We start from the raw sequence: 27,869 nt of genomic DNA on the forward strand, positions 1-27,869 counted from the left end.
ACTAACAACAAAAAACTCCAACTAACCAGCCCAAATCTGTTGATGTTTGTCAACTCCTGCATGTTGTAGAGGAGGCTGAGCAGCTGTGGTCTGCATTAATTAAGTATATTCAGTAGATGTAGTACAACTGCCTTTACCTTCTTCATTATATTAATGCTGAGAAGATTTTTAAAGCAGAACTTGTGACCTAATCATAACAAAACTGAGTTGTCTAATGATGAGGAAGAAAAATGACACTTTCTTACTTGAATTTTGTCTGGTTTTTTGTCCCTGCTGTTGAGGGCAGATACCAAAACACACACTTTCCCTGTAGACATGAAGTACCTTTATTGCCATTTGAATCAGAGATGCTCTTAGCAATGTTCAAGTGTGATGTATTTGGCAATAGTTTCGGTGAAGTAACTCAGGTCTTCCATTGAAACTGAGTTGGAATTAAACAGCTTTAATCCAGTTCCATCTTGCTTCTCACTTCAGACAGGTGTTTGTATCTTTGTATGTTTGTATGTTCTTTATTTCATCCTCTCTGCTTCTTGTGTGTGTACTGAATGTTTCCTTCATTAAGCTACGATTGAGTTAGGAATTGGTTGGGCATTTATTTTAAGTCATGCTGTAACTGTGCCAAATATGCACAAAAAATTACATCAATGAGAAAATACTTGGTTTTCTGCAAACAGGCTATCCTGGATGTACGTCTGAAAGTTGGCAGGGATCTTTACTCACTTTGTGAATACTCATGGCTGGGAAGGAGCCATATAATGATTGTTTCTCATAGAGAAAGCAGGTGCTGAGACTAATGACAGCCACCTGGTGTAAAGAAAGAAGCTGGAAGATACTGGTTTTTATGTTTGCATTTAGTCCTCAGGCTCACAAGATATCTCAATGAGAAAAGAGGGACAGAAGCCTTCAAAGCCAGCAAGAAAAAGGTTTTCTAAAATATTTCATGTTTTCAGTTCTTTTAATACCCAGCCTGTAAATGGCAAAAATTATCAACCTAACTGAACTCGAAAATTACTCTCTGAGTTAGAGCAGTAATTCACTCTTGCCTGTAAGTAAATAGCTTGTAATGACAGCTGTAACTTGCCTGAGTTGAAAGCAAAGGACAAGTATGTTTTACCATTTCTAACTGTGTTTCAGGGAAGTGAAAATGTTCTTTTTGTTCTCTGCATCAGAGGATGCATAAAAAGGAGAAATATAGGAGGAACAGTCAAATATAATACTGACAAATTAATGGAGGGGTTTAATCTTACAGGGCTTGGTAGGGGTTGTAACTCAGGTTACCACAATACATCTACTGGCAGCCATTTCTTGAAATGTGGGATTGGAATTTCTTGCAGAAAGCTGCTTCTGAGTCTGACTCTGCCATTCACCAGAGTGATAATTTTTTAGCAAGTCACTTTGCAACACTGTGTCTGTTTCGTACATATGATTCTCTGCTGCGTGGAACAGGAAATGTTTCTGATTATATGTATTTGTTGTACTTGACAAAAATACCAATGGACCATAGTATCGTTATAGGACAAATAATCAGAGAGGAAAAAGCTTGAAGAAATAAATTCTTCCATTGCCTGTAAAAAGAGTAGAGAAGAGTTTGATCAAGATCAAACAATTACCTAATGCCAATTAAAAACATTTTTTTTGCAGAACCCTGATTATTTTTGTAATAACCAAAAATGTTTGTCTAGGCTAACCAGTGAGAGAAATGAATACTGTACATTGCTTGAGCATAATCCTGCTACTGATTTTATATAAATGTGTAACTTTGTTCTTGCAGAGCTCAGTCAGAGGTGCAGTAGAGTTCTCTCATTTAAGCTGTGAGGGAGTTTGGGCCCTAAAGGACTTTTTTTGTTGCTCCTGGTAGCAAATTATTCCTCAGAAGGTATATTTATAAACATTAATCAAAGCCAGTGATTTTGATTTTATCATAATCTATCATTCTTTACTTTGCAACCCAGTTGTTGGATGTAATTTCAAATAATCAACACTGAAACATTGTGATTACTTTTCTGTTTACTTTTTTTCCCAGAAAACCAATCAGAAGAAAAATCAGAAAGTGGCAGTACTGGTGAGTACAGACATTTTCTTTGAAGCACTTAAGAAATTACTTATTACTGCAGATTTCCAGTTTTGCTTCTTAAGAAATTGGTAAATTTTAGAAAGTGCCTTTTAAAAATATTTTGTAGAATATCATAACATTAAAAAATAACTTCATAACTGTTTATCTGCTGTGCCCAAAAGTTTAAATTATTACTATTTTTTATTTAAAAGAAGGGGAATAAAATGATTGATGAGGGAGAGGTTTAGAATGTAATGTTCTTTGCAATGTTGTTTTAGATTTTTTTTGGTTTCAATTTGTTGTTTGTCTACCTTTAGTTTGAATTCTTTTCTTTAGGTTGGAAAGTTTGTGACATGTTTTCAGATCTTTGATTTCAATTGCATAAACTAAGCAGTCATAAAAATAGTCCATAAAAAGTAGTATTATCTCTGGTGCACATGGATTAAATAGTAATGGGACTGGAGTGCAGTTGTTACGTGGTAATGGCACAGAGAGGAGATGGCTCATGTGAAAGGTATGAAAGAGTTTCAAACTCCTACTTTTCCTTAAAAGAATTTCCTAAGCAAAACTCTAATGCTAGTGGGTGTTTGAAATGTCTTCTTGAAGGTACTTTTTGGACAATTAAACATGGAGATGTCTGCTTTTTCTAGTATCTGACATCTTTGAATTGCCTTTCAGCATCAAATACTGTCAAAAGTGTATAGTTTGTGTCTGGCTAGAGGTAGGGTTTGGGTTTTGTTTTCTGTAGCAGGGAATTTTTTGTAAAATGGAGATTCCTTCTATTACACTGGCCTAAGCATGTCAGAAGGCTGGTGTTAGTCTGCAGACTTGTACTGAATCCAAGGTGTGTTTTATAGCTTGCAATTCCTATTTAATTGGTAAAACCTGTTCAGTCTGATTCTGTGTGAATTGTGGGGCAGTTTTAAGGTAAGGAGGAGTACTTCCTAGAGATTGGCATTTTATACCACTGCAAGACTGAGATTCACGTCTATGCATCAGATATTGAGATTTTAGCTGCTAAAATGAATCAGAATTTTGATACTTCCATTTAGTTGTTTTTTTAGTTGTAAGGGTGCACTCTTGGTTTTGTTTTGTTTTCATTTGTGTTTGAATGGTTGAATTGTCTCTCTTCACTTGGTGCCTCCTCCGTGTTCTGTGAATGTTGTGTAAGATGGCCACGTGTTCAGTTGTTTGTATTTCTGCTTCAGCCAGAAGAATTAATTACTGTATGGTGTGAGCTGTTTAAATATGCTGACAAGATAAGTTCTAAATCCATTTTATGGAATCAAACTGGATATGGATTCACTCTCTGAGTCATGGTATTTACCATGGGGCACATAAAGGAGGGCTCTCAGCCATCAGTTACACTATTTGCTTATTCACTGTTTTCTCAAAATCATTGTGGAACTCAGATTACCTTTTCCAAACTATCTCTCAGGTAATTCAGGCTATGTAGTATTTATTTTTTCTGTTAATCTGCTGTTTCTTTGCCTACATCAAGTGCTTTTGAGGCAAAGATGATGTCTTTTATGTTTTTATTTAGCATGTTAGCATAAGAAGATCCTTTTGGATCTTACTAAATTAAAACATGTAAGGTTTAGTCATAGTTAGTAAGTAAAGAAAGTAAATGAGATATGACATTCCAAAACCGTTTGATTTACGTCTTTAAAAGATGTTTACATTGGCAAGGTGCTGTCAAACTTTGGAATTATTACAATTAAGGTTGTAAATCCTTAGTATTATGTATGACATTTCTAATCACATTTATTATTGGGATACTTGTAAACCACCTAGAAATGCCATGATAGTGTTGCTACTCTGCATGATGCTGTTTGAGAGAGATTATGAGTGATGCTGGATCACAGCTAAGTTCATCTGGCTGGTGTCCTGTCCTCAGGGGTGGTCAGCAGCAGATATCTGGAGATGAGAGTGAGAGCAGAGTAGAAGCACAATGGTACCTCCCCAAAATACTTCTCATAGAATCATAGAACAGTTTGGTTTGAAAGGGATTATTAAAGCTCACCTAGTCCAGCACCTCTGCAATGAACAGGGGCATCTCCAACTAAAACAGGTTGCTCAGACCCCTGTCCAACCTAACCATGGAGGTTTGCAGAGATGAGCACCTGCCTCCTTTCTGAGGAACCTGTCCCAGCTTCTTCCAGCCTTTAGTGATTCACAGCTCGGAGAGTTATAGAACCAGAAATTATGGTGTTTTACCTAACAGGACCTCGTGGATTTTTCGTCTATGAAGTGTCTCTGTTGGTTGAGCCCATGAAAAATCTTCAGTATCTATAATATCTTGAATGATGTTTACAGTCAAAATATTCAGGAATCAAGATGTATGTGAGACAAGTTCTCTTAAACTAAATTTGAGTTCCTTTTGCATTTGATCATTTTAGATCAGTTTTTCCATACAGAAATCTGTTTAGAGCTTGTGATAAACAGTGCTTGGTGATTCAACTAGTGTTGTTTAGTGCCTGAAGGCTGGTTTATGCTAAAAGTGAAAGGAGCATAGCAAATAAGACACTAAGCTAAAGGAAAAGAGAAATGAGGATTGGCTTTACTTGGTCCTATATGAGGATGAGCAAGCAATTTAAATCCAGATATGTGTATGTGGCTCTTGTTTGTTTATGACATTGCTTGCACCTACCTGAAAGTGCTGTCAGTGGTGACAGAAGCTGTGAAAACCAAACATTTGTGCCAGTATAAAGTGTGACCTGCTCCCCCCCAATAAAAATACTCAGAAGCTGCTGCTCTGAGCCTGTGTAGTCTGCTGAGAATGATACACTAAAGAAATGCATTCTCATGTAGGAGCAAATTCAGTTAGGTGCAGTCCTTGTGGAACTGCATTATATGGAAGCTGCAGGGGCAGCAACTGAGTATTTAATGTTGTCCAAGCTTTGAGCATGTAGACAGACAATATAGGGTGAATTTAGTATTGAAATGTTACCAATTGTGAGTGTGTGAATGTGACTGCAGACACAAGAATACAACACTCAAACTGTTTGTAGATACCACTTCCTTAATTTCTTGATATTGTAGTAAAAAAAAGAGGATTCACATGTTGATTATACATATGTTGGAATATCTGAAATTCATTGTAAGTATGATGATAACCACTGACCTCCTTGTGATAAAATCAGCAATTTTTTGTAAAGACAGAGGCTTCTTATAGTATAACATGGGATGGTATAAAGCTGCTAAATGCACGTTTGATTTTGTCCTCTTTCAAGCAGTTAACATATATTAATTAAACTCCAAAAGCAAAATTCTAACTGAAAACTGATTGTCAAGAGGAATAAAACAGTAACTTTTAATTTAAATACTAGCTTGCAACTCAGTGTTGAAGATAATTTGGATGCTGCCATGTTCAAGACACAGAAGCAGTTTTTATCTTAGAAATATAACTGGGTTTGTTGACAGATAAATACAACACAGCCTAAAGTACAAGCTTCCTAGGAACTGTAATCAGTGTGAGACTCCATTGGTAGCTGTTGAAACACACAAAGAAGCAATGACTCCTGCTTTAAGGTGAATGTAGTCAAGGCCTATGGTGCTGGTTATAGTAAATATTGTGTAAGAACAGGGAAGGTGCAGTGGTACAGTAGCGAAAGGATATGGATTTAATGTAGGCCAGCATTAACTGGAGTTAGTTTTCTGAGAATTTGTGCAAATGTGCTTGGTGCCCTTAGAGTGTGATTATTTATTTAGGGTATTGTATGAATAGTCTAACATGTATGTCTGAGCAAGTGAATGTACTTATTGTCAGTTTCTCTCTTGAGAACAGAACCTGATACAAAACAATGGGAGTTAATCCCATGACTGTATTTTGTCCTCCTAAGATGTCCATGTCCAGCTTGTAGAAGTAATGAATAAACAGAAGTGTGCTTTTGGCTTGTACCAGAGTTCTTGGTTTTCCTTATGACTCTTGAGAAATCCCAGGAATCTTAGTCATGCTGGGCATTGCAGATCATGACTTCACAACTTGTGTTTGTCTTCTGTGAGGTATTTTGCTGATTGTTGCAGTTCACCCACCTACCAGCATTTGATGGGTTTGATCACATTTGATGGGTTCAGAGTTTTGGAGTATTGCAAATTCAGAGCCTTGAATGATGGATCAAAAGGGCAGAGGAAAATCAAATGTTTTCTGTCTTGGCCAGTACAAGACTGACATGTAAGGCTTGCAGGAGTCAGTTTCAAAGTGAATAAAAAGAGAAACTCTGTGGGCAAACTCAGAAATCATAATCTTGCTGTGGCAGAAAAGTTATAGAAGTGGACTTTTATCACCATATGGAAGGCATAAGATAGCCTACATGTTAGATTTCTGCCCTGTTGGAAAAGAGCTTTATTTGCTGTTCTTTTTAGAAAATGTGTTGGAAATGTCACGAGACCTGGCAGTGCTGCAGGCCTTAGATAATGTTAGTATTGATAAGACTCCTAACCTCAAGAGTACCTTTTCCTCTCTTTAGCTGATTCTTATCAACCTGACTGGCAGGACCTTTAATTTGTCTCCTCTGAGACTACCAGTTTCAGCGCTGAGGAAATGTACTGCTTTGTCCCTAATACTTGCCAAAGGCCTTATTTAAGTAGTAGAGAGGCAATAAATGACTGGGTTTGGTGTTGCAGTTGCTTGTCTGTTTACATTTTTTCATGCTTAGCCTGTTCATTGCTAGTTTGTTTGCTTATTTTTTCTTCCTGATTGAGAGAGTCCGTATCCACCTCTGACCTGGTTTTTTTTCACTTTATCTGTTCGCTATGGTACAAAATCAGGAATCTCCTAGGAGCTAACAAATAGCTTTCTATGGAGATGCAGCAGGAGATTTGTAGCTTGAAGTTTTCTATTAACAATTTTTTTTAAAGTTAATTCCTCTGACTTCTGCTACAATAAAGAAAATTGCCTCTTTGAAAGCTGGCATATGAAAAGCAAAAAGAGAATTTTGTAAGATTTTTTGTCCATTATTTATTTATTAATTTCAGGATTATTAGACATTACTTGTATAACCTCAGTGTTGCACTGTGTGAACATGTGTCTTCATCACAAAACCAAGACCCTCAGCTGACACTGAGTGACGCTGAGTCCCTTTCTCTTCATCTCATAGTGCTCATAGGCTCTCTCACCACACTTCTCTCCCCTCATTCTCACAGCTGGGGGAGCCAACACTGCAGACTTCCCTGAGCATCAGACTCCAGACTCTAGCAAGCCCCTTGGAACTTCATCTTCCTGGGGCATTTCCCCAGCAGGCAGCCTTTGGTTTTTAAATCTGAATTCTCATCTCCTTGATGTATTTCTGTTGCTGATAAAGTGCTACCCCCTGACACAGGATGCCAAATCTCTCTTCAGGAGCTGTGAGCAAGGAGACCTTGTGCCTTGGTTAAGGCAGGCTCTCCATACCTGGAACAAAGCTGCCCCTGAAAGTTCGGTCGTGTCAAAGGAAAAAAAAGGTGTATACTGGAAAATCATAGAGATCTAGCTTTTCAGAAAACTAAAATAATGCTTGGGGTGGGACTAGTGGAATACTCCTTTAATGCCCAGAAAGATGATGGCTTTCATGAACTATCTGTAAACCAAGGTTATGTCCCCCTAAGTCACACTGCCAGTGAATGAGGCAGTATTGTAATTTTTAGCATTATCAGGAGAATCTTATAGATATTCAGAATGACTCAATTTATAGGAGTCGTCTTCTAACAACTTGGTTTTGAAATCCTAGCATGTTGAGCTTGCATATCATCATGTTGTAATGGTGTTTTAAATGTGTAGCTGCTGTTTACAGCTATAATTATTGTACCAGCTTTGAACAGCACAGATAGAAACAGCTTCTTGGGAGACTGCTGCATTAGCTGTGTGTGGTACTCCTACTACAGACATTCTTGGGAAAAGAAATCAACTGTCTAGTTCTACAGAATATTGCACAATTTCAGAAGGAAAGGCAACTGCAGTTGCTTTTTTGGAGTGCTTGCTCATCCATGTTCCTCAGGTGTCATCATATATCTTCCTCCTACCTTCCCCAGTCCTTGCCATACTGCTTGTTTTCTGGCATTTTGTTGGGAATGATGATGATTTACAGAGGCAGTGTTTTGAGACAATGTTCTCTGTGATATACTAATACATAGTAGTTACAGAATGTCTATTTCAAATGTAAACAAACTCCAAAATATTATTTTTTCTGATCCTAAATTTCTTGTGCCTTATTTATTGATTTTGTTTCAAAACAGTAAATTATGCAAGCCTCTCTCTTTATATAAGGATTCCTTCATTTTTTTAACTAGTAGTCACTTTCCTGTCAATCTACCCTGTGTTGCAGGGCAGCAGACAATGTTAGGTTTATGTAATAGCTATTTTGCAAAGATGATCCAGCCTAGGAAAATAGTACTTATTTTGTCACAGACCCAAGTGAACTTGTGCTCTTCATCCCCAGTCCTGATTTATCAGTCAGTAGTAGTAGGGCAACGTGACAAACAAATAAATGAATGCATTAGACACTGCTCTTATTAAATTGTATTTTTTGTTGCCTGCCCTTATTCTGCTTGTATACTAATGAGGAGTGGGGGAAGAAGACAATTCTCTTAACCTCTTCTCACCTTACTGAGTGGAAACCTTGTAATGCTTTTAAGAGGCGAAAATAAAAATGCCACTGATTTTCTGCAAATGATGTAATTTTTACCTACTGTAGAAAAGAAGTGACCTGTTGTCACTTAAACAGTTGTAATAGGTACAAATGCAAAAAAATAAAAAATAAGGCATGAGCATTTGAAAACATCAATAGTGCAATTATGAGGCTGTGAAACACTGGTCAGTGGGTGAGTCAGTACTGAAGGTACAGAACTAGAGCTGCAATTTGACCTTTTGTTGTGCAGCCTCTGTATTTCACAGCATCAAGACTACCTCCAGAAACCACATCTAACTCTAGAAGTCATTGGGCAGTAAGACTGGTTAGAGACTGAAGAAATACTTTGAGCAGGCATTGTATATATTTTTCCTAGTATTTATTCTTTCCCAGGCATCCCTGACAAAGCCCCACAACTGGCCTGATGAGGAGAAGGGGTACAGTGAAACAAATATGAAAAATATCTGTATGATGGGAGGAGAGAACAAGACGAGGGAAAGAATGTGAGGGTCAAAGGATCAAAAATGAGGGTTCTCCCAGACATGTGAAGTCTCTGGGTTTAGAAACAGTTCCCAGTCACCAGGGAAAACTGGCCTAAAACAGGCTTTAGTCTGACATAGTGCAGCCACTTGTAGGTTTTGTTGTCAATAGAAATCCATATGGTTGGTACTTATGCCAGTGTACTGCCAAGTGTGATAGGGTCCTTGGCTTCTCCTCCACCACTGGGAAAAGGCAAACATCCAGGTGTCAGTATTTTGGTTAGTTTGGCAGCTATTTATATTTTTCCATGAGTAGTCATTCAAGAAATTAATAGGGTCATAAGGACATTTTTTTGTAGTCTATGCAATTTAGTCCTGCCTTCAGTTGCCTCTCCTTTCTGCTTGGTGATGTGTTTTCTCACCTGACAAAACAGGCAGTGAGGCCAGCAGAGCTGACCAAGCCTGGGAGCAGGTTAAGTGCCTTCTTGGGGAAATGGGGGGAAATTCCTTCTTATTCCTACTGGAGCAGTTGAAGATCATCAGAGAAATTATGGTAATTGTCATTCCTTTCTGATACTTGTAGGGCAGTTCTGTAAGTTTGTTGTGATCCAAGTCTTAATGAGATAAAGGAGAATAAAAATATTTTGCCTGCACATCATATATTATGTAATGTTGTTAGAACAACTGTGGGTATTTCTGACTTAAGCCCTTGGTTTTGCAGCTTTCATATTGTCATAGCATTTACTGAATATGAAATTTCCAGCTTTAAAGAAAAGACAGAAAAGGTAGCTGATGCATAACTGGGTACTTTTTCTGGCTCATCCTACTGTGATGGAACACAAGTATCCACCTGACTGAACATATGCAAAATATATTTATGTTATATTTAGTATGTTTATGAAGTACAAAGGAAACATTATTTACAGTATTGAGGTTTTATGTGGTTTTTCTTTTCATATACCAAAACATGACAGTCCCACCCTGAAAAATTGCTCAGGTTTATATCTAGTTTGAAGTGTCTAATTGTAGCTGATATGGCATGATTCAAGACAGTTGTGGATTTGTTTAGTCTGAACAGGGAAGGGAATTAAATTTTTTACCTCCATGTTCCTTTCTGCTGTGTAATTCAAAGAGCGGAGGTGCCTTCGATCAGAGGTAGCATGTAAAAATTTCAAACCCTGACACTTGCAGAAATGCATCACTGCTCATGAAAAAGGGAAAAGAAACAAGATTGGAGTTAGCGGTGCAGCAGATGACTTGACATGTCTGCCACAGAAGTCAGTGTTACTTACACAGAAATATTAAAAAAATCCAGTTAAAATTACGTAAGGTAATGAAGGTAATGAATCATTGAATTTTAACCAAACAAACCAATCTGCAATAAACCAAGCAAACAACACAGGTATTTATTTTAATGATGATTAGAGAAGTACATTTTTCATTTAAAAAAACCTTTTTTTTTCAAAGTTCTCTTTCATAGCTTGAGAGGGCAGTAGATACTCTGAACCAAAAGCCCGGCAAATAAATATTTTATGAATAGCTATACAATATTCTTAGATGTTTCAGATGGTTTCCATGTTACCTATGATTATCAGCTTATAAATAACTTATATTCTGAAAATATTTTCTACAATAAATGCAGACCCATCAAATTGTCTACTGATTTTTCATGAGCACAAGTCATGCTCTAATAAAAAACTGGTGCTGCCTTCTGATAGGGGAGTGCTAACAATTGATTTCTTGGTGTTTGCCCTCCTAAGAACTTAACTGAAAGGCGAGCAACCACAACATATTTTAATTAACACATACTAATTGTTTGAAATAAAAATTGGTTTTCACCTTCCTTCTCTTCAGCTGCAATTACATTTTAAATTTTAGTCAAAGACCCAGGACAAATGAAGGTTATAATCAAAAGTGTTTAAGTGCAAATGGATTGACATCCCAGGAGCAACAGCCTCCTCCAGACTTTGTGCTGATGCAGGCTGTGTGTTTGACAGCGCTGTGAGCATGCTGCTTTAAAACTTGTGGATTCATTATGGAGCTTTTTTAGGTTGTCTTGCCACTTTATCTTGCTCATGTAGAGAATTGTATCTACAAAGGGCATTTCATGTAATTGTTCTGTATGATTGTGTTTATAGTTCTTGTCCTAAAAAATCAACAGGATTTTGTATTTCTCTTAGGGAAGCTTTCACATTTGCTTTTCACAGAAGTCCTGCAAGTACAAGAGTAGTGGTTAATGAGGATTTTTTTAATACCTCAATTTGAAAATAGCTTGGAGGGGGAGGAGGGAAGATGACACATGCTGGTGGCACATGTAAACAATAGTATTTTACTGTGTATCTTTTGTGTGTGTATAATTAATGCATTTGGACAAATTCAGAGAAGTTTTGGGATACATGGACAGTTCTTCAGCTTCTATGCCTGAAATGTAAAGTAATCTGATTTTTAAACATTAGAGTCTGGAAAAATTCCACTTAGAACCATATTTTTTATAGAACCACATTTTTTGTGAACTGTAAGTCTGTAACAGGAGGACTAGATAGAAATCATCATAATTTCTAGACAGTGTATTTATTGTGATGGAGTATTCTAGAGAGGTTGAATTCCCCCATTTGATAAAATCATATTGGAATATATTTCAGTCACTGCTCCCTGGTCTGGAGATGTAGCATCACTGTATTAATTCATCTCTAGCAAGGGACCTAGTTAACAACACCTGTTGTGTGTTAAAAGTGAAAAAGAGTTTCATGTTGAGGGTTAAGTGGACCTTGCATTTGTATTCTCAGTCCTTCATACTTAGGATTGATTTGTTCCCCCTAAAATCCAAACCACAGCTGTTTTCAGCCTGTCTCTGTTAGCTGTTTTCCTTGGTTGTCAGTTCTAGTATGGATTGTACTGCCTTTTGTTGACATTGGTTTTTTCCTGTATAAAATCAATGTTTTGGGAGACTACTTAGTTGGTTTTTTTTCCTTTCTTTATAAGCATTTTACTTGAATTTTTGGTTCGTATAAGCTCTGAATGATGATTGGTTTCAATGACAAACAACACTTAGAGTTAGTGCTGCTTCTCCTTGCCTTTTGTGATGATTTTTCAGCTTGCTTTTGTGAAATTGTTGGTTTGTAGTACTTGTGTTTAAATTAGTTACAGTTGTTATATAGAAACTATTAAAACTTTGTTTAAAATATCAGTTAAAAGATTTTATAAATAGTGGAGATGAGGAGAATGAAGGTATTTATTTCGTTACTTAGAGTGAATTGTCTTTAATGCCAGCAGGTGGTCTGTTCAGAACTGGTAGTACTCATTGCATTTAGTGAGCCACTGTGCAAAGCAAGGGCTCTGTTCATTGCCTGTCCTTATGAGCACAAATGATTGCTAGGAAATACTGACTGTGGCATTGTTGGATGCCAATACTGGAAGTTACACTAAACTTAATGTCAAATACTTTTGTTAGCTATTTGATATGATGTATGATTAGAAAATTTAACATTCTGTGCAGATTGGACCCAATTCCTATAATAAAATTAATCTCCACCAGCATTATTTTGTTGGTTTACATGTTTCTGGCAGCATTAGTGTAGCAGTATGGTATATATTTGTAGTTAAGTGAGTTGAGAAACCATTTAACTTAAAAATTAATTTGTTTTTTTTTTTTAATTCTCTTGCAATCTTGTTTTTTGGAAATTCAGTACAATAGATTACCATAAACACTAATGAACAGTCAAAATCATTTATTCCAGTTAAAATCCATTCTTAATGTCTTATAAGCAAAACATTCTTTAAGCCTGCTTATTATCTGAAAACACTCTCACTGCTTTTCAACAGAGCAGTTAGGTATATGCACATTCATCACACAGGTACACAAAAATTCAGCTAAACTCTCTGGTTAAAGACAGCATTGAGAAAACATATTACAAAGAGCATAAAGCATTCCATCTGTTTACAATGTTAGCAGATAATTCTTGTTAAATTCAGGCATAAAATTTTTATTCAGCTTAAGTAAGCCAGAGATAGATGTCATTATGAGATTTACATACCATTAGCTCACATCAGTTGATTAGCAGCTGAGCTCTGTGGTACAGGGCTAGTTAGATGCATTATTTGTGATGCCAGGAGGCTGCAGCTCAGGGAGCTTTGCTGGCTGCGTGCTCGTTGCCTTTGCCTTTGTGATTACTTGATAAAATGCAGTGCATCACTGTGAACAATCGACCCTCTTGAACAGTCCAGACTGGTCAGCAGTCTAAATCCACATTTTAAAGCCGTCATTATAGCCTCAAATTTAAGAGTTTCCAGGGTGCAGACAAAGGTATTGTCCTCCTTCAGTACCAATCGTGTACCGTTTTCAGACTTTATGAAGTACTTGAATTGAATAATATTTGAAGATACTGAAAACTCCTCTGGAAATCCATCCAGCCTGCTTTTGGACACCAGTACAATTCTGGATTTTATTTTTGCAATGAATTCAGGAGCATTACAAAAGATTCTAAGTCCTTGTGAACGGTCGTGGCTGTCAGTTATTTCCAGGAAAGTAGTCTCTCGGGATGCTAGCTGTTCCTTCTCCCACCTTGATTTCACTGCCTCTGAGAGTACCTTAAGCTGGAAATATTCGGCTTCTTGTGCCAAAAGTTGATTTTCTCGAAACCCCTCTGGTAGAAGAAGTTCTCCGTTCCGTAGGAAGTTGAGGATGTGTCTAAAAAGGAGTCCATCTCTGTCTATGAAGTAATGACCGTCTGCATCAAATGGGCACATTATTCTTCCGTTTATGATCCCCTCCAGGAAAGAATCTGGATACTTGGTTAGTGTCTGTTTTTGTGTGATGTATAGATAACCACCGACATTCAGAGTGATCAGAGACGTTTTATAGTCCTTGTCTAGCTCAGAGCTTTCCGAGCTGCTTTTTTCTTCACATTCATTTTCTCTCCTGCTTCCTTTTCTCTCCATTATTGAAGCTAGGACAACAATACAGCTATCCTGCTTTGCTCTTGGCAGCTTGCAAAGAGGATGTTTCTTTTTAAAAAGCACCTTTATTCAGCTCCAGCTCGATGTTGGAATGGAAATGCTGCTCGCATTGCTCTGACTGTCAGCTTGGGTTTGCAGTAGGTGGCGTATCGGCTGTGTGTGCAGGGAGATAGCAGGAATATGACTGTAAGAGAGAATTTGCATTTAACTGTGTAAGGGAAGAAGCGTATAGCAACTGTTCTATTTCTTTCCCTTAAGTCTAAGTAGTTTGCATAGCTTAGGGGATTCTGTACAGAAACATACTGCTATACTAAATGGCAACTTATTTTTAATGCTTGAAGATGTATTTGTAGTGTCTGCTGGTCAAATCATATTTTGTGCTTATGGTGTTAAACAGCTTCATTTGTGTTTCAAGGATTTTTTATTTTCACAGAGCCTGTTTTCTCATGTTGGTTTTTAGTACTGATTACCTGATGCATTCAGCAGGACAACACAGATATGAAAGGTGTCCCTGTGTGTATAACGGGTGTGTCATCTATGGAATGTATGCATGTGCATGGCACTCATTTATTGTGCAGCAGTAAAATGTTTCCACAGAAGATACCCTGCAAGTGGTGCTAAGGACTTGTTGGTCTGACTGTTCTAAGTTTGTGGCAAAAGCTTTCATTTGCAGCCAAAGGGTCTATCCTCACCACCACGAGAACAGCAGCCTGATTAGGTTTTGCTTTTTCCCTTCCTGTGTACCATAGACAAAAAGTGTTTCACAGAGAGGATTTACCATTTATATTGATGATGGGTTTTAAGTCACCAGAGCTGTCTAGCATCAGTTGGTTCTTTCTCGATAGGAAAACTCAGCTGCCCTGTGGAACAAAGGGCTTGTGTGCCTACAGATAGCTTTGAACATCTCATAACACCATAGCTTAGCAACACTGGGGTACAGGCAGGCAGAAACATCGGCACAGCACACTGAAATCAAATGCCTATCTTCTCTCCTGTACTTTGAGCCTCTCAATTGCCTCTTAGAAGAAGATTTCCCCTTTAAACATTTGCAGTTTGGAGCAGGAAAGGAAAAGCTCTCCACAAATCTCAATGGGCGTTTCCTTGGGGAGTGGACAGATGGGAGCCACTGCATGCATTCCCCAGCACGGGTGGGAGCAAAGGCTTTCCTTAGGTTAGACCTGGAGAGGAGGAGGTTCCATCTTTGTCAATATGTATTTTTCACTTCAGAGAGAGATGTCCTGCTTTGTCTGACTAGCAGTGGAAAGGCAGATTATTTCTCTGTAAATTCTTCTGCTCTGTTTCTAAGTATCTTATTCCTACTGCTCCCACTGTCTGTAAGGTTGTTTATTGATACCACAGAGTAATCACTGTACTGTTTTATTATTTGGAAACTGACTCTAGTGAAAATAAATGTTTTTCTCTCACTCTTCTCATTGCCAGGGTATCCTGTCCCTAGCGCTAAATGCAATAAATTTTTCTGCTGCTGTATATGATATATTAAGCAGGTATTATTAATTAGGTTTGATTTACCACGAATTAGTAATGGTTTTATTTTTAACTCTTTGATGCTATGGATATGTTTAACATAACTTCAGTCTGAGATTTGAATCAGTTTCTAATTTTTAAACATTTGATCTTTTTTTCAAGATTAACTCCTTTCACTAATTACTAAGGTGTTCAAGTTACTGAATTAGTAATTGAGAAAATGAAAAAGCCAATTAGTTTCAAGTAAGATTTTTTTTTCCTTTACAGGAGACATTAATTCAAATTTATTTTATTGTCAAGTGATGGAAAATTCACTTAATGTGCTTAGATTGTGCATAACTAAAATATTGAACCATCTTATTGTTTGTTAAACCTTAAGAGAATCATTGGTCGTTCTTTCATCTCACACAGTGAACTTGAAATATTTTGAAGCTGAGTTAGGAGCATCCTGGTACAAGTGACTAGAGATTTCCAAGGAGAGAAGGGATTTGTAAAAGACAAGAAATTTTCCATGTCCAGTTAAACTGTCTACATTTTAACAGACAGAATTTACAGAGCAGTGTGTGTTCTCTTTTCATCATCTTCTCAATGTTCTAGCACTTGCAATTGATATTTTCCACTTTTGTGAACAAGTAAGTATTCTTTAAAAGATCATGCAAAATCATTTTAGTGGTTTCTATGATAAAATATTCAAAATGGATTTGGTGTGGAAAATATACTCTGTGGAGTTCATGAATATTTACACTTAAACCTTTGAGAGTTGAAAAATTTAGAGCTGCTGTAAAATTTTCATCCCCACAAACCCATGTAGCTTTATTTCACTGCAGCTGACAGTCATCTGTAACACAAAACTAAAGCCTGGCATTTCTCAGTGAAAATTTTCCACTTTATGTGCCATACTATAGGAGTTTCTTAAAAAGTCTTGTAATTCTTCCTTTGCACTTGGTTATACATATGGTATTGTAGTGCATGTAATTTTAATTGGGTGGTTTCATATAACTTACTGTTTTTTGAAGGTATAGCTATGCTGGATTTCCTTTTTTCTGTACTTTTGTCCATGCACTGAAAGACCATCCAAAAGTTCATTTTGGCAAAGATACAGAAATATTTCTTGCAATCAAGTTAGAGACTTTGACCATTTTTGTCCTCTGGGAGTCTTTTGTGTTGTGTGCCAGTCAGCCTGTGATAGCTGAGATGTGCCAAGTGCATCCCAGATCTTCTTGCTTCCCACTTGGGTTGAAATGGAGTAGCTTGCTGCTGGATGGTATCCCCTGTTGTCAGTGAACTGTTTGTGCCCTATCCAGCTGAAGTGTTCTGTTTACAGTGTGGGGTAGCAATCCTGAAGTGACTGCTGCTTCACGAACTTTTAGTGTCACCTGTATGCTGGGTTTGCTGTTGAAGTAGGGAGTAGTGCTGGAATCCAGCCATTGAAAGGATGTTGTTTTGGTTTCAGATTAAGTCAGGAAACACACTGAGCGCCCTTGTGCACACTCAGGAGAGTGACTGTAGTAGTAGTACTCCCTTCCCAAGTTATACACACTTTGGGTTGCAGCAGAAGGGCAATCCACAGAGATTTCCAGGTTCTCACTCAGACAAGCTGTCCTGGAGACAGTGAAAATTCAGTGCTGGGGTCTAGCAGCTGTACAGAAAAACAAAACTTAGGAGAAGCGGGCTAGGCATCTGCCCCTCCTTCTGCCCTACATGTTTCCTTTTGGAAAATAAGTTCACTCTCACTCAACTTCACCCTCTTCCTGAACCTCCTGGTCTGTAAGCTTGAGCATGCCATGGAACTGAGGATTCAGGACCAGAACACACCACGGAAAAGTTGGTGCTTTCCCAGTGGTTCAGCTTACTTGCCTATCCAAAGAACATCAGCTTTACTGACAGTCAGTAAAAATAACCTGGGTTACAGAAACCAGCTAAATTTTTTATTAGAGTACAAAAGAATATGAGGAAAATTCTCAGCTATAGCAGGGAGAGAAATTTAGAAGTGTATTAGGAAGCCATGCTAATGCAATCTGTTAGAGTTATTGAGGCAGTTTGCTAGTCATTTAATGTCATAACACAGAAAATTGTCCACATTGTTGGACAATTAGATCATTCAGTAGCTCCTGTCTCACAGTGTTGGTAGCATAGAAATTCTCATTTCAAAAATATCTCCAGATGTTGATTAGCAGCTATTGAAGACAAGCTCTACATAGTAATTAAAATTAAAGATTTTCAAACCAACAAGTCTTAATAATTTGCATTCAAGAGTTTCTAAAGGGCTGTCTAAGAAACTGTCAAAGTTGCTGTTGATATTTTTAATAATTTTTGAGCACTGCAATTCTAAAAGACTGGAAAAGCAAATGCTGTGCCAATATCTGAAAGATTAATTAGATGAGACAGGTATTTAAATATGAAAAGATACTGTGTGAAGAATGATAAAATATCTCACTTGGAAATCAATCAGTTAAACATCAGTTAAAAATTAAGGGAGAGTAATATAATGCTAATCAATGTGTGGAGAGAAAATGGGTGGTGCCAATTTTTTTGCCCATTTTTTTAAAATTAGAATTTGTTCATCAAAGCAGGTGATACTTTTTTCTAATAAATCCTTCAGTATGTTTCATTTGTCATTTAATAGTAGAATATATACCACATGATGGCATTTGTCTTTCCAAGTAACTGTTAGATGTGATACATCACTGTCTTTATCTCAGCCCTTGAGTTTTCCAGCTTTTACCCTTCTGATTCTCTCCCTGATCCTGCTGGTGGGGCAGTGCGTGGCTGCATGGAGCTTGTTTGCTGGCTGGGGTTAAACCATGACAATGGGAAACGGCAGCCCATCTTCTAACAGCTGAGGAGCTGGAGGCACACTGCCCACAGCCTGCCCTTCCTGCACTCTCATCTCCTTTGTCCTGCTGCCTGAGAACCATGCATGCTGAGTGTGGTCTTCTTCTCCTTTTTTCCTTGGCACCACTCACAAGGCAGAGGAGTTGGTAAGCTCCAGAACCTGACCCACGTGCTGTCAAGTCTGGCTGTGAGAGACAATATCTCAGGAAAGACATACATGAACTGGCCTTTCTCAGGCTAATAAGAATGATTAAGAAGCTGAAGAATTGGCATTATGGAAGGTTCAAGAAAACATGATTTATTTCTATTAGGCTTGATAAAGGTGAAGACTGTGTAAGTGCTTGGATGGGCAGAAATGCTTTCCTAGCAGGCCCTTCGGCTCAGCAGTCAATGGTCCAATAAGACAGTGGCTGGAAATAGAAGCTGAGTGTAGTCAGACTAGAAGATTGATACATTAAAATCTCCAAATCAGTCCATCTCTCTCTCTCTAAAAACTGCGACAAGCCAACCCCTATCAGACCATCTACTGCACAATTCCAGTAAATTTCTCCTGCCTGTTTATTAACATTGGCTTAAGTGTTTCTGTCATATTCTGTTCTTTGAAAATGATTGTCAGCAGGATTCCAAGCTGGAATCTGTCTCTCCCAGCATATCTATCATCTCACTGAAACAATAGTTGAAATTACTTTATGAATTGGCACTGGGGCATTCAGGCAGGGAGGTCAGGGTGAGCATGCATTTGGCAGCTAATGATGAACGTATGGGTTCTGTGGAGGAGCCTGTCTGGAGCTGCACTATGAGGGTACTTTGTACCTGCCAACACATGTTGGGCATTTGAGAGTGTGAGACTCTTGGGAAAATGTCTTATTTTCCCTTCTCATCACTGATCTCAGCTAGTCTTTCAGACCTATTTATTTACTTTGTACTATCTACTTTGAGTAGGTGTTTTTAACAGGAAGCTACCAGTTCCATGCCTTATTCATCCATCACCTCCTAAGCTGATGTGACTGGAAATGTCAAGGCAGATGTGTAGCATTTTGGTTATCTTTTCATTGCATCTTTCGTCCTGCAACAGTTAAAGACAGACCCAAGTCTCTGAATTTGAGTTTGGTGCATGAGGTCTAAGTAGGCTACAAAGGGAATAAAAATTGTGTTCCCTGACTGCAGTCTTGCATCTGGAGGTTTGCCTCTATCTTTATGTATTCTGCTAGACTCAAAGGTTGTGTTAAAATTCCAAAGAGGGTCCAAGGAAAGTGGGACATAAGCCTTGGTGTTTGGACAGTGGATAGTCTTAGACAGCAGACAACCTTAGCTGCAAGGTGGTGTTTGGGAGACAGCCTTGTACATTAAGTGATTGGAACATTTTGTCTGGATTTGACAGCTAAAGTCAAATCTGGATCAGTGGTAATGAAAAGAGGGTATTGGCCAAAACATCAAAGATGAGATACCAGAGAAGTTGTGATTCCCTAGCCCTGACAGTGTTAAAGGACAGTTTGGATGGGGCTTTGTGCGACCTGGTCTAGTGGAAGGTGTTCCTGGCCATGACAGGGGGGTTGGAACTGAGTGATTTTTAAGGCTCTCTCTGACCCAAACTATTATGTGATTCTGTGGTCATATTAAGGATAAACATGTTTAATTGGCACATTCATTTTCTAAATAGTTAGTGGGTAGGAAGTCTCTGCTTAACTGATCCTGATCCTTGAAACTTTAAAATCATGTGAAAATTGTGCAAGGTGCAGGGAGATTGATAGTGACATGTCAGTGTTCAGGCAGCTGGGTTAGATGGTTCAGATGAATATAGGTTAACTAGCCTTGAAACCTGTACCATAGAAGAGAGCAGAAAAATTATTATGGTGTTCAAGAGGTATCTAAGATTGGAAATGTAATGAATGCTAGCAAACATGGCTTTATGTAAAGTTTTTCTGGTCCAATAAACCTAATTTTATTTGTTTTGAAGATTATGTGTTTAAAGTAACAGCACATTTGCAGCCTGCCTAGCATTTCCTATTGCACATAGTCTAGATCCTTGTGACATTCTGATGTATATTAAAAAAGAAACTAAAACAAGCACAGAACAAGATTAAAAACTATCTGACAATTATCAGAAAGGAATTATGAGTAGGAAGCCTCTTGAGTTGTAGTTTGAAGGGCTTACTCCAGGACAACAGTGGTGAGAATCACTGCTTATAAAATGTGTTGTGATTGACACAAATGCAGGTCAGACAGTGAGTAACTATGACAGGACTGTCATAGTGTGACTGGGATTGCTTAATTCACAGAATCTGTTTTAAAGACAATGTGTTTTCACCAAACCAAAGGCAATTATACATCTAGGCAATGCAGAGCCCATAGATAAAATGCGAGGCTTAGAAAAGACGCAGAATAGTTGTGTTAGTAATATAATAGCCAGTTAGTAATATAATAGCCATACCCCCAGAACTTGGTTTTTAGAGACAAATGATCTTAACTCATTTAGCCATCTAAGCATAAAGCAGTCATGGGACACAGACACCGTGTGCACCCTCCTCCAAAAACACCTACCAAAAAAAACCACTGGGAAATAATTTAATTCTAAAAGAGATGGGACCATTTTTTCCCCTGACAGTCTCTCTTCCTCCCTCTCTGCTGAATTCATAGATTCTGAATAACATTCAAATGGCTTAAGTGAGGTGAGAGAAATTCCAGCTCCTGTGTCTGTTATTTTACTTCCATGTATGATTTTCATAAAATCAGTTCACTACTATTACGTCTGGTTTCTGGTCTCTGTTGTCTTAAAGCATCATTTTGAGATTGAAAAGGTGCAAATAAGAAATCCCAGACTGATTTAAGCCTGGCAAAAATGTCTTGTAATGAGATAATGCATGAGCTTAAATTGGTTCATTTATTGAAAAGGTGATTGAGAAGCAGGTTGATAAGGATTTGTAAGTACTTTCAAAGGGAGAAAAGAGTAGGTACTGAAAGACTCTTTACCATAGTATAGAAAGTCATGAGAAGAACCAACTGCTAGAAGCTGAAGCCAAATTCTTATTAGAAATTAAGCAGCAATATTAGTACCATTTAAGCCACAAATAAGTTACTAGGTTCTGTAAAGAAGAAAGACCATACAATTTTTCTGTTTGTGTTACATAGGAAGTCAGGCACATCTTCCAAGTTGTGTCTTTTGACCATTAAGCTGGGAATCTCCAAAATCACATGTGTTTGAAAACAAATTTTCTTCTATTTCATTCAAACCTATCTGAAAAAAATATGGCTTTCTTACGGGTTTCAAAGATTTAGTTTGAATCAATCCAATAAATTTTAGATTAAATAATTTAAAACTTCATGATGTCTAAGTAATAGTTTCTGGCATTATTCAGGGAGAGCAGACTTAGATGTGTGGATGTAGTAATATTTCAGTCTATAAGGTGATAGGAAATCCAGAGGTGTCTCAGAGTGCCTTGTGTTACTTGGACATCAGTATTTCTAAGTGTTTCTGTCACCTTCTGTGACATTGCTAGCAGAAGGTGGCAATGACAGTGTAGTGCTCTTGGAAGGACATTTTAATACTGAGAGCTAGTCAAGCCTTTAAAACTCATCCTTTCTTGTAATGCAAGGCTGTTCCAGAGGTGTTTGTTTAACACAAATTGTGCTGGCTATGCCCAAAACAGACGGATTAATTGACATGCCCTCCTCCCACATCCACACATCATGCACTAGAACATCATAGTAGAAGTGAAGAAATTTGCCCACCATCTCTTCTCTCTTCATTTCTACATTAAGTTGCTTTTAATTTTGGGGTTTACCTACCTTTATGGTGTAGGCTGGTACTGCTCTGTTAGTCATCGTTGCTTTAGGCAAAAGGTGGTCATGTAGGGTAGCAAAGTGACTTTGTGGTGAATGTACAGAGAGGAGTATTACCTAAATACATGTATGTGGTGTCCTAGATTACTGACTGAAAGCTTTTACTTCTTTTCCCTCACTGTTACCATCCTCTTGTATTATTACTTTTTTTGCATTGTGTTCCTTCAATATACTTTTAAAAAAAATTGTAACAAGAGGAAAATGTGGTACTGTTTTCCTGAGTATAAGAATAAAATTAGCTTTTCCTTTATCTTCCACTAATTTTGGGTACTTTGATTATTGGATTCTCTTTGTAGTTTATTTTTTTCACAATCACTGATTGTATTAATTGCCCATTTACAAAAAAGTTCCTAGATAATACTCTGAGTGCAACATCTAGAGAAAGGAGTTACAATCTCTTATTTAAAATTTGATCTCTGTGATTCATTATTAATATGTAAAACATCTGAAGGCAAAACAAGGAAGTCTAGGGTATACCAGCTGTGCAAACATGTTTTTACTGCTTATTTCGTTGGTGTCTGAATAGCAGAGATTTTAGAGCCTCATTTGAGAACTTAGAATTATGTTATATTTTGTAAATTCTTAATTAGTGAAAAATAATTCAAATGCTGACCATCTTGGTGGATCTTATTTTCATGTCCAGTTTTACTTCATTTTCTTTTCATTCTAGATAAACTTGCCTTGGAAGGAATAGTGGTGCAACGCGCTGAATGCAGACCTGCAGCTAGTGAAAATTATATGAAGCTGAAAAGGTAGGAGTCCTTCATAACAAATGATATGTGCTATCTGACTTTGGTGCTTTTATTATTGCCTTACTAGTGAGGGGTGATTTCAGTATTATGATGGTCTTACACCAGATCTACACAGGATCAGAACTGATCTTACTTTTGGGGTGCATTTACTGTAGGGAGGGAGTGAAGGCTGCTGTGGGCGTTGTATCTCCCTCTGGTTTTGTCTGGTGGGATGATGCAGACTTCTGCATCCATTCATATGCAAATATCTTACTAGAGCACATGTACCTTACCTTTTCATATTTGAACATATGACTGTATTCAAATGTGATTCAAGCTGAATTTCCTGAGACTTCAGGGATTACATCAGTCTGCTTGGGGTGCACTTCTTGAGTGTGGTTTCTGTGGATCACCCAAGTTTAATTCCACTTTACACTGTGCCATGCTAGACAAAAAGTATCTCTGAAAAGACATTTAAAATGTCCAAAATAGGAAAGAGTTTCTGGAGAAGTGCTGGACCTAAACTGGCATGGTTCTTAAAAAAGGTAGTGACTGAAAATGCCAGAAGTAGCATGGAAACCACAACACACACATTTAACAAGATAATTTAGTGACTTCTGAAAATTTAAGCAAATATCTCTAGAATTTACCATGAGATTCATATATCTTATGGGTAATTAACTTGATGATGTTCTCTAGTAATCAGATTTGGGATTGAATTGTGCCTTATGTTAAGTCCATCTTTATATATTTTAAGTATGTATATTAATTTTTTCTGAATAGAGAAATTCAAAGCAGGAAATTTCAGGAAGAGAATTGTCTGTGACTGGTTTTAAAGTTGTCAAAAGAAACATAAAATGCAAAGTGATGTTTTTCTCCGATTCTTGATCTGATTTCTATGTATCATATACATTTTCATTGTCTTGTATTTTATTGACCTTCTCTGTCATCTAAATTGTGCCAGTATTTCCTTACAGAGTTCATTCAGTTTTGACATTTTTTGACATTTTATGTTCTAGCTGTTGGAAATTAGTACCATAAGTTTGTTCCTGTACAGTGAACTACTTAATTTCAGACTGAGTTCTACGATTGCTGTCATGGTTTTTGTCATCAGCAGGAAATGGAGATGAGGCAAATGTAATGTTATAGAAAACGACTCATTTCAATCTGGCAATTTTAAATATACATGAATATAGAATATAAGATGTATTTGCTTCATACTAGTTCTAATCACAGGTTTCCTGATCCAAGTGCTTTTTTGCATTTTGTACATAGTTGATCAGATAAGCTTCTTCTGCTAAGGCCACAGAAGGAGACCAAAACAGAACTGATAGCTTTAATTAAGTACTACCCAAACTTTGAATTTTTCAGCGTTCTACTTTCTGTCACGCATGCATGGATGCATCCCCTCCTGGTATTCAGTTTTGTCATGTTCTGCTCCTATAGGAGCAACAGAAGTACAAACACAAAAGCACATTTTGTCTCTGAAAACATTGGCAGGTGAAAACAATGGTACCGTCGTTTTTTCCTTCCTCTAGAAAAATTGTCAGGCTGTGTATTCCTACTTTCTAACTTCACATGTTGTTAAAGATTTTTTTGCCTTCTACCAAGAAGTTAAAAAAAATAGTCTGATCTGCTGAGAATCAGCATGAGATTTAGCACATCTAGCAGTCACAGCCTCAGAAGGAATTAGTTTATATCCACATACTGAATCTGGTATTTGAGTAGTAGGATCTAACTTTTCACTCCCTTGATGCTCTCCCACCCTCAACATGCTACAGTCTGTATATAAAAAAAGGTGACAGCATTAAAGATAAAGCACATACATTTTAGAGCTGTGTTATATTAAATCATTTTGTTCATTTTTCCATTTACTGTTGTGCTTTATATGAGACAGACTCTTCAAAGATGGAATTTAAAATATTGATAAAACAGCAAGTCTATTGTGTAGGCTTTGAGTGCTATAATACTAAGTTGAGTTGGGAAGGAAGTAAAATTAAAAGATAAATGCAGTAGCTTCAAATGTTTAAGATCTAGAAAATGGAGCTGCCGACTCTCAAAATCTGTAATCACTTTTTTCTGAGAGCTGGCAGTAACCAAAAAGGATGATATACTTCCTGGTATTAAATGCAGATAGGATCCCCTCTATTTTGCCATCTGCGTCTGAGTCGAGGAGATCAGCTGATGGATGCTTGGCGTGGCATTGGTCTCCTTGCTGCTCTGCAGAGTTTCAGTGTAAGGATGAAGCCATGGCCTTGTGATGGGCTTGCTGGCAGTTCAGTGGGAGATAACGTGACGTGTGGGTTTAAGGATGGATGATGAAACTGCAGAAGCTGGTGACATGTGTGAGTGAAAACGTTAACAAATGTAGTAGTCGGGTGGGTTTCCTCCCGGCTTTTGATTTGATTACAGAAAGGATGGGGATGGCTGATGTTCACAACACATTGAATACAAGGTACAAATGTGTGTCTAGGAATAGCTACTCCCTAACTAAGGTAAAACAGAGGCTGTGTGACCACTTGGCATTCCATTTTGCAAGTTTTGTTGTCATTAGATTTATTTTAATTTTTTCCATTTTCCTGAGCTTCACATTCTAGAAGAGGGACAAATACCATTGAAACTCCTTCTATCCTGCGCTAGTAAAGCTTTGTGCTATTGAACTTCTTGCAAAATTTTTATTAGCAGTGTATTTCTTCATAGCATCTTAATGATTGGTTTTATATTTGCTGTTATTGAGGCTAGCTGAAAAATAATGTATGTGGTTTCCAAGCACCTGTCATGATTTCTGTCTTGTGGGAGTGGATCTCATGATCCCATTTAAAAATATTTGGACTGTGTGGGGGAAAAAGTAGGCAGACCATTCCTAACTGCAGTCAGCTTTGCTGTGCAGTATCACAGAGGATGCTGTGCCTACACTACTGTATGATAGTTCCCTTCTTGCCCCATGGAGCCTGTCAGACAGTGGGGGCACATGTGAACTGTGGCAGCAGTGTGTGTGTCACAGGTGGGGGTCACACACATGGCTCACTGTGCAGCACACTCTGTATTTGCACCAGCCTTGTGCCCCCACCGTCCATGTCACCCAGGTCCAGGTTGCCTTTCCTTTCTGTCAGGCTGCCTTAGGCAGGCTCCACATCCTCCCTGGCCAGTCCCACACAAACCAGACTGTTTTCTTACTGTAGTCAGCTTTCCACCATGAGGATGCATGGTCTGAGCCTTAATTTTGTCTTTCTGAGGCTTAAGAGATTTTAATTTTGTGATTCCATTGTTTAAGCACCTTGGATTAATGACCCCTCCAAAGAGAGAGATCTTCCAAGCAGCTTGTCTGCACTGGGAAACATGGGGCACAGGAAGAGAGGAGTTATCCAGACATTCAGGATCACTTCAGGGTTCAGATTACTTGAGAGGAGACGAGAATACACTTTTGATGCTCCAAAGGAGTGTTTGCTATTCACAAAAGAGGGAAAATGGAGGGCTGGGGTTGTGCAGGGGGGAAAAGAGAGGTATAAAACATTCTTTTCTTATTTTTTTAAATACACCTTCTAGCATATTAATTATATTGTTTATGGAAACTGATACTTTCTTGAATTTTGGGAGACATCATTAATCTGATTGCTGGATCTCAGTTTCCTTCTTTTTGTAATGCCTGGAGACAGAGGATAAAAATGTAGGCTTTGCAGGCTGACTTATGATTTTTCTTTTGTTTTACCTTAAAATGGCTTCATTGCAGCATGGTATGAAATTTGCCTTCTTTCTGTATTTTAAATGTCATCATGCCAGATCAATATTACTCTAGCCATATCATTGTAGCCAATATCACTGTAGCCATCTCAGATTCTTTCTACCACATTACCTGTTTCTATCCTTGCACTGGTCCTCACCTCCATTCTCTTCATCCCTCTGATCATAGCAAACTCTCTTCTTCCCCAAATCTTTCTCAGTCCCCCTTTCCCATTTCTTCTTCTCCATTTCCTCATAGAAAAAAATATTTTTAAGAGTATTTAGGCCACATCAGTATCTTATACATTTCATTTTAAGGTAAAGTTGAGAAGAAAAAAATCTCTGAGAGCGACTCCTGCAAAGCTCCAATTCAGACTGACGTGGTCAAATTGAGTAGCTACAGAAAGGTCTCTAGGACTGCTCAGGTCCTCTGCACTGGGGTGGCTGGGCAGCAGACTCAGTTCTCAGAGGGGGTTTTGAAGGCACATGTGAAGTGCAGCTCAAGCAGTTGATGAATTGTGTGACATGTTTGTTAGCACTTTGCAACAGTGGAGAATGGCAGGCAAAAAAGGATGAATTCAGTGCCCTTGTTTCATTCTCAAATGTGATGCTGAAATGCTGGTCACCTTTCACAATGGCTTTTGGAATACTCTGGTTTGACTATACCCAACCCTGAGTTACTGAAGTCTCACAAACCATACACCAAGTGAAAAAAGAGAAGGAGTCCTAGGATTATCAAAAGCCTAGGAGAGCCAACATTTAACACTGCAACAAGGGTTGTAATCCCGATAGCTCTCTTAAGTAATTTTTAAATATGTCTTGAAGTGTCATTAGTGAAAATAGCGGTTGCCAATATGACAGCTTATAACAAGGCCGCAAGAATTTTGTGTATCTTCTTGCTTTTTCTTGTAAGAGTTTTCTACAGAGAATATATTGAAAGTCCTTATAAAAGCTGCTGGAAGAAACATGCATAATAGACTTTTAGGAGTAATGGGTTGTAAAACATTCTAGAATAATGAACTTCCACATTTGAAAAGTCATATTTCTTTACAACCATATTATGGAGGCCTCTTGAGGTCCTGAAGCTTCGTGTTCTAGGTCAAGTAAGTGGAATTAAATTAATGCAGATGAGATGCTCACTTTTTTCTAAAAAGTACTGAGAGAG

The 27,869-nt window shown here is 37.9% G+C and overlaps 2 protein-coding genes across 2 annotated transcripts in view; one reads left to right on the forward strand and one right to left on the reverse strand.

The window, feature by feature from the left end:
• Positions 1 to 27,869, forward strand: part of GTF2F2 (general transcription factor IIF subunit 2) — a 77,721-nt gene that overhangs the window by 12,683 nt on the left and 37,169 nt on the right. The window contains exons 5-6 of the mRNA XM_064714541.1: positions 2,024 to 2,062; positions 22,924 to 23,005. Of these exons, the coding sequence (XP_064570611.1) occupies positions 2,024 to 2,062; positions 22,924 to 23,005 (121 nt within the window). The remainder of the gene's footprint in view (positions 1 to 2,023; positions 2,063 to 22,923; positions 23,006 to 27,869) is intronic.
• KCTD4 (potassium channel tetramerization domain containing 4) lies at positions 12,851 to 14,228 on the reverse strand. Its single transcript, XM_064714551.1, has one exon. The coding sequence runs from the start codon at positions 14,073 to 14,075 to the stop codon at positions 13,305 to 13,307; it is 771 nt and encodes a 256-aa protein (XP_064570621.1). The 5' UTR covers positions 14,076 to 14,228; the 3' UTR covers positions 12,851 to 13,304.

The sequence above is a fragment of the Zonotrichia leucophrys genome, chromosome 1 (genome assembly GCF_028769735.1).
Source record: "Zonotrichia leucophrys gambelii isolate GWCS_2022_RI chromosome 1, RI_Zleu_2.0, whole genome shotgun sequence".
NCBI classification, from domain to species: domain Eukaryota; kingdom Metazoa; phylum Chordata; class Aves; order Passeriformes; family Passerellidae; genus Zonotrichia; species Zonotrichia leucophrys.

What these genes read in the sequence shown, in the direction of transcription:
- KCTD4 (XM_064714551.1), bottom strand. Translation starts at nt 14,075, where the DNA reads ATGGAGAGAAAAGGAAGCAGGAGAGAAAATGAATGTGAAGAAAAAAGC.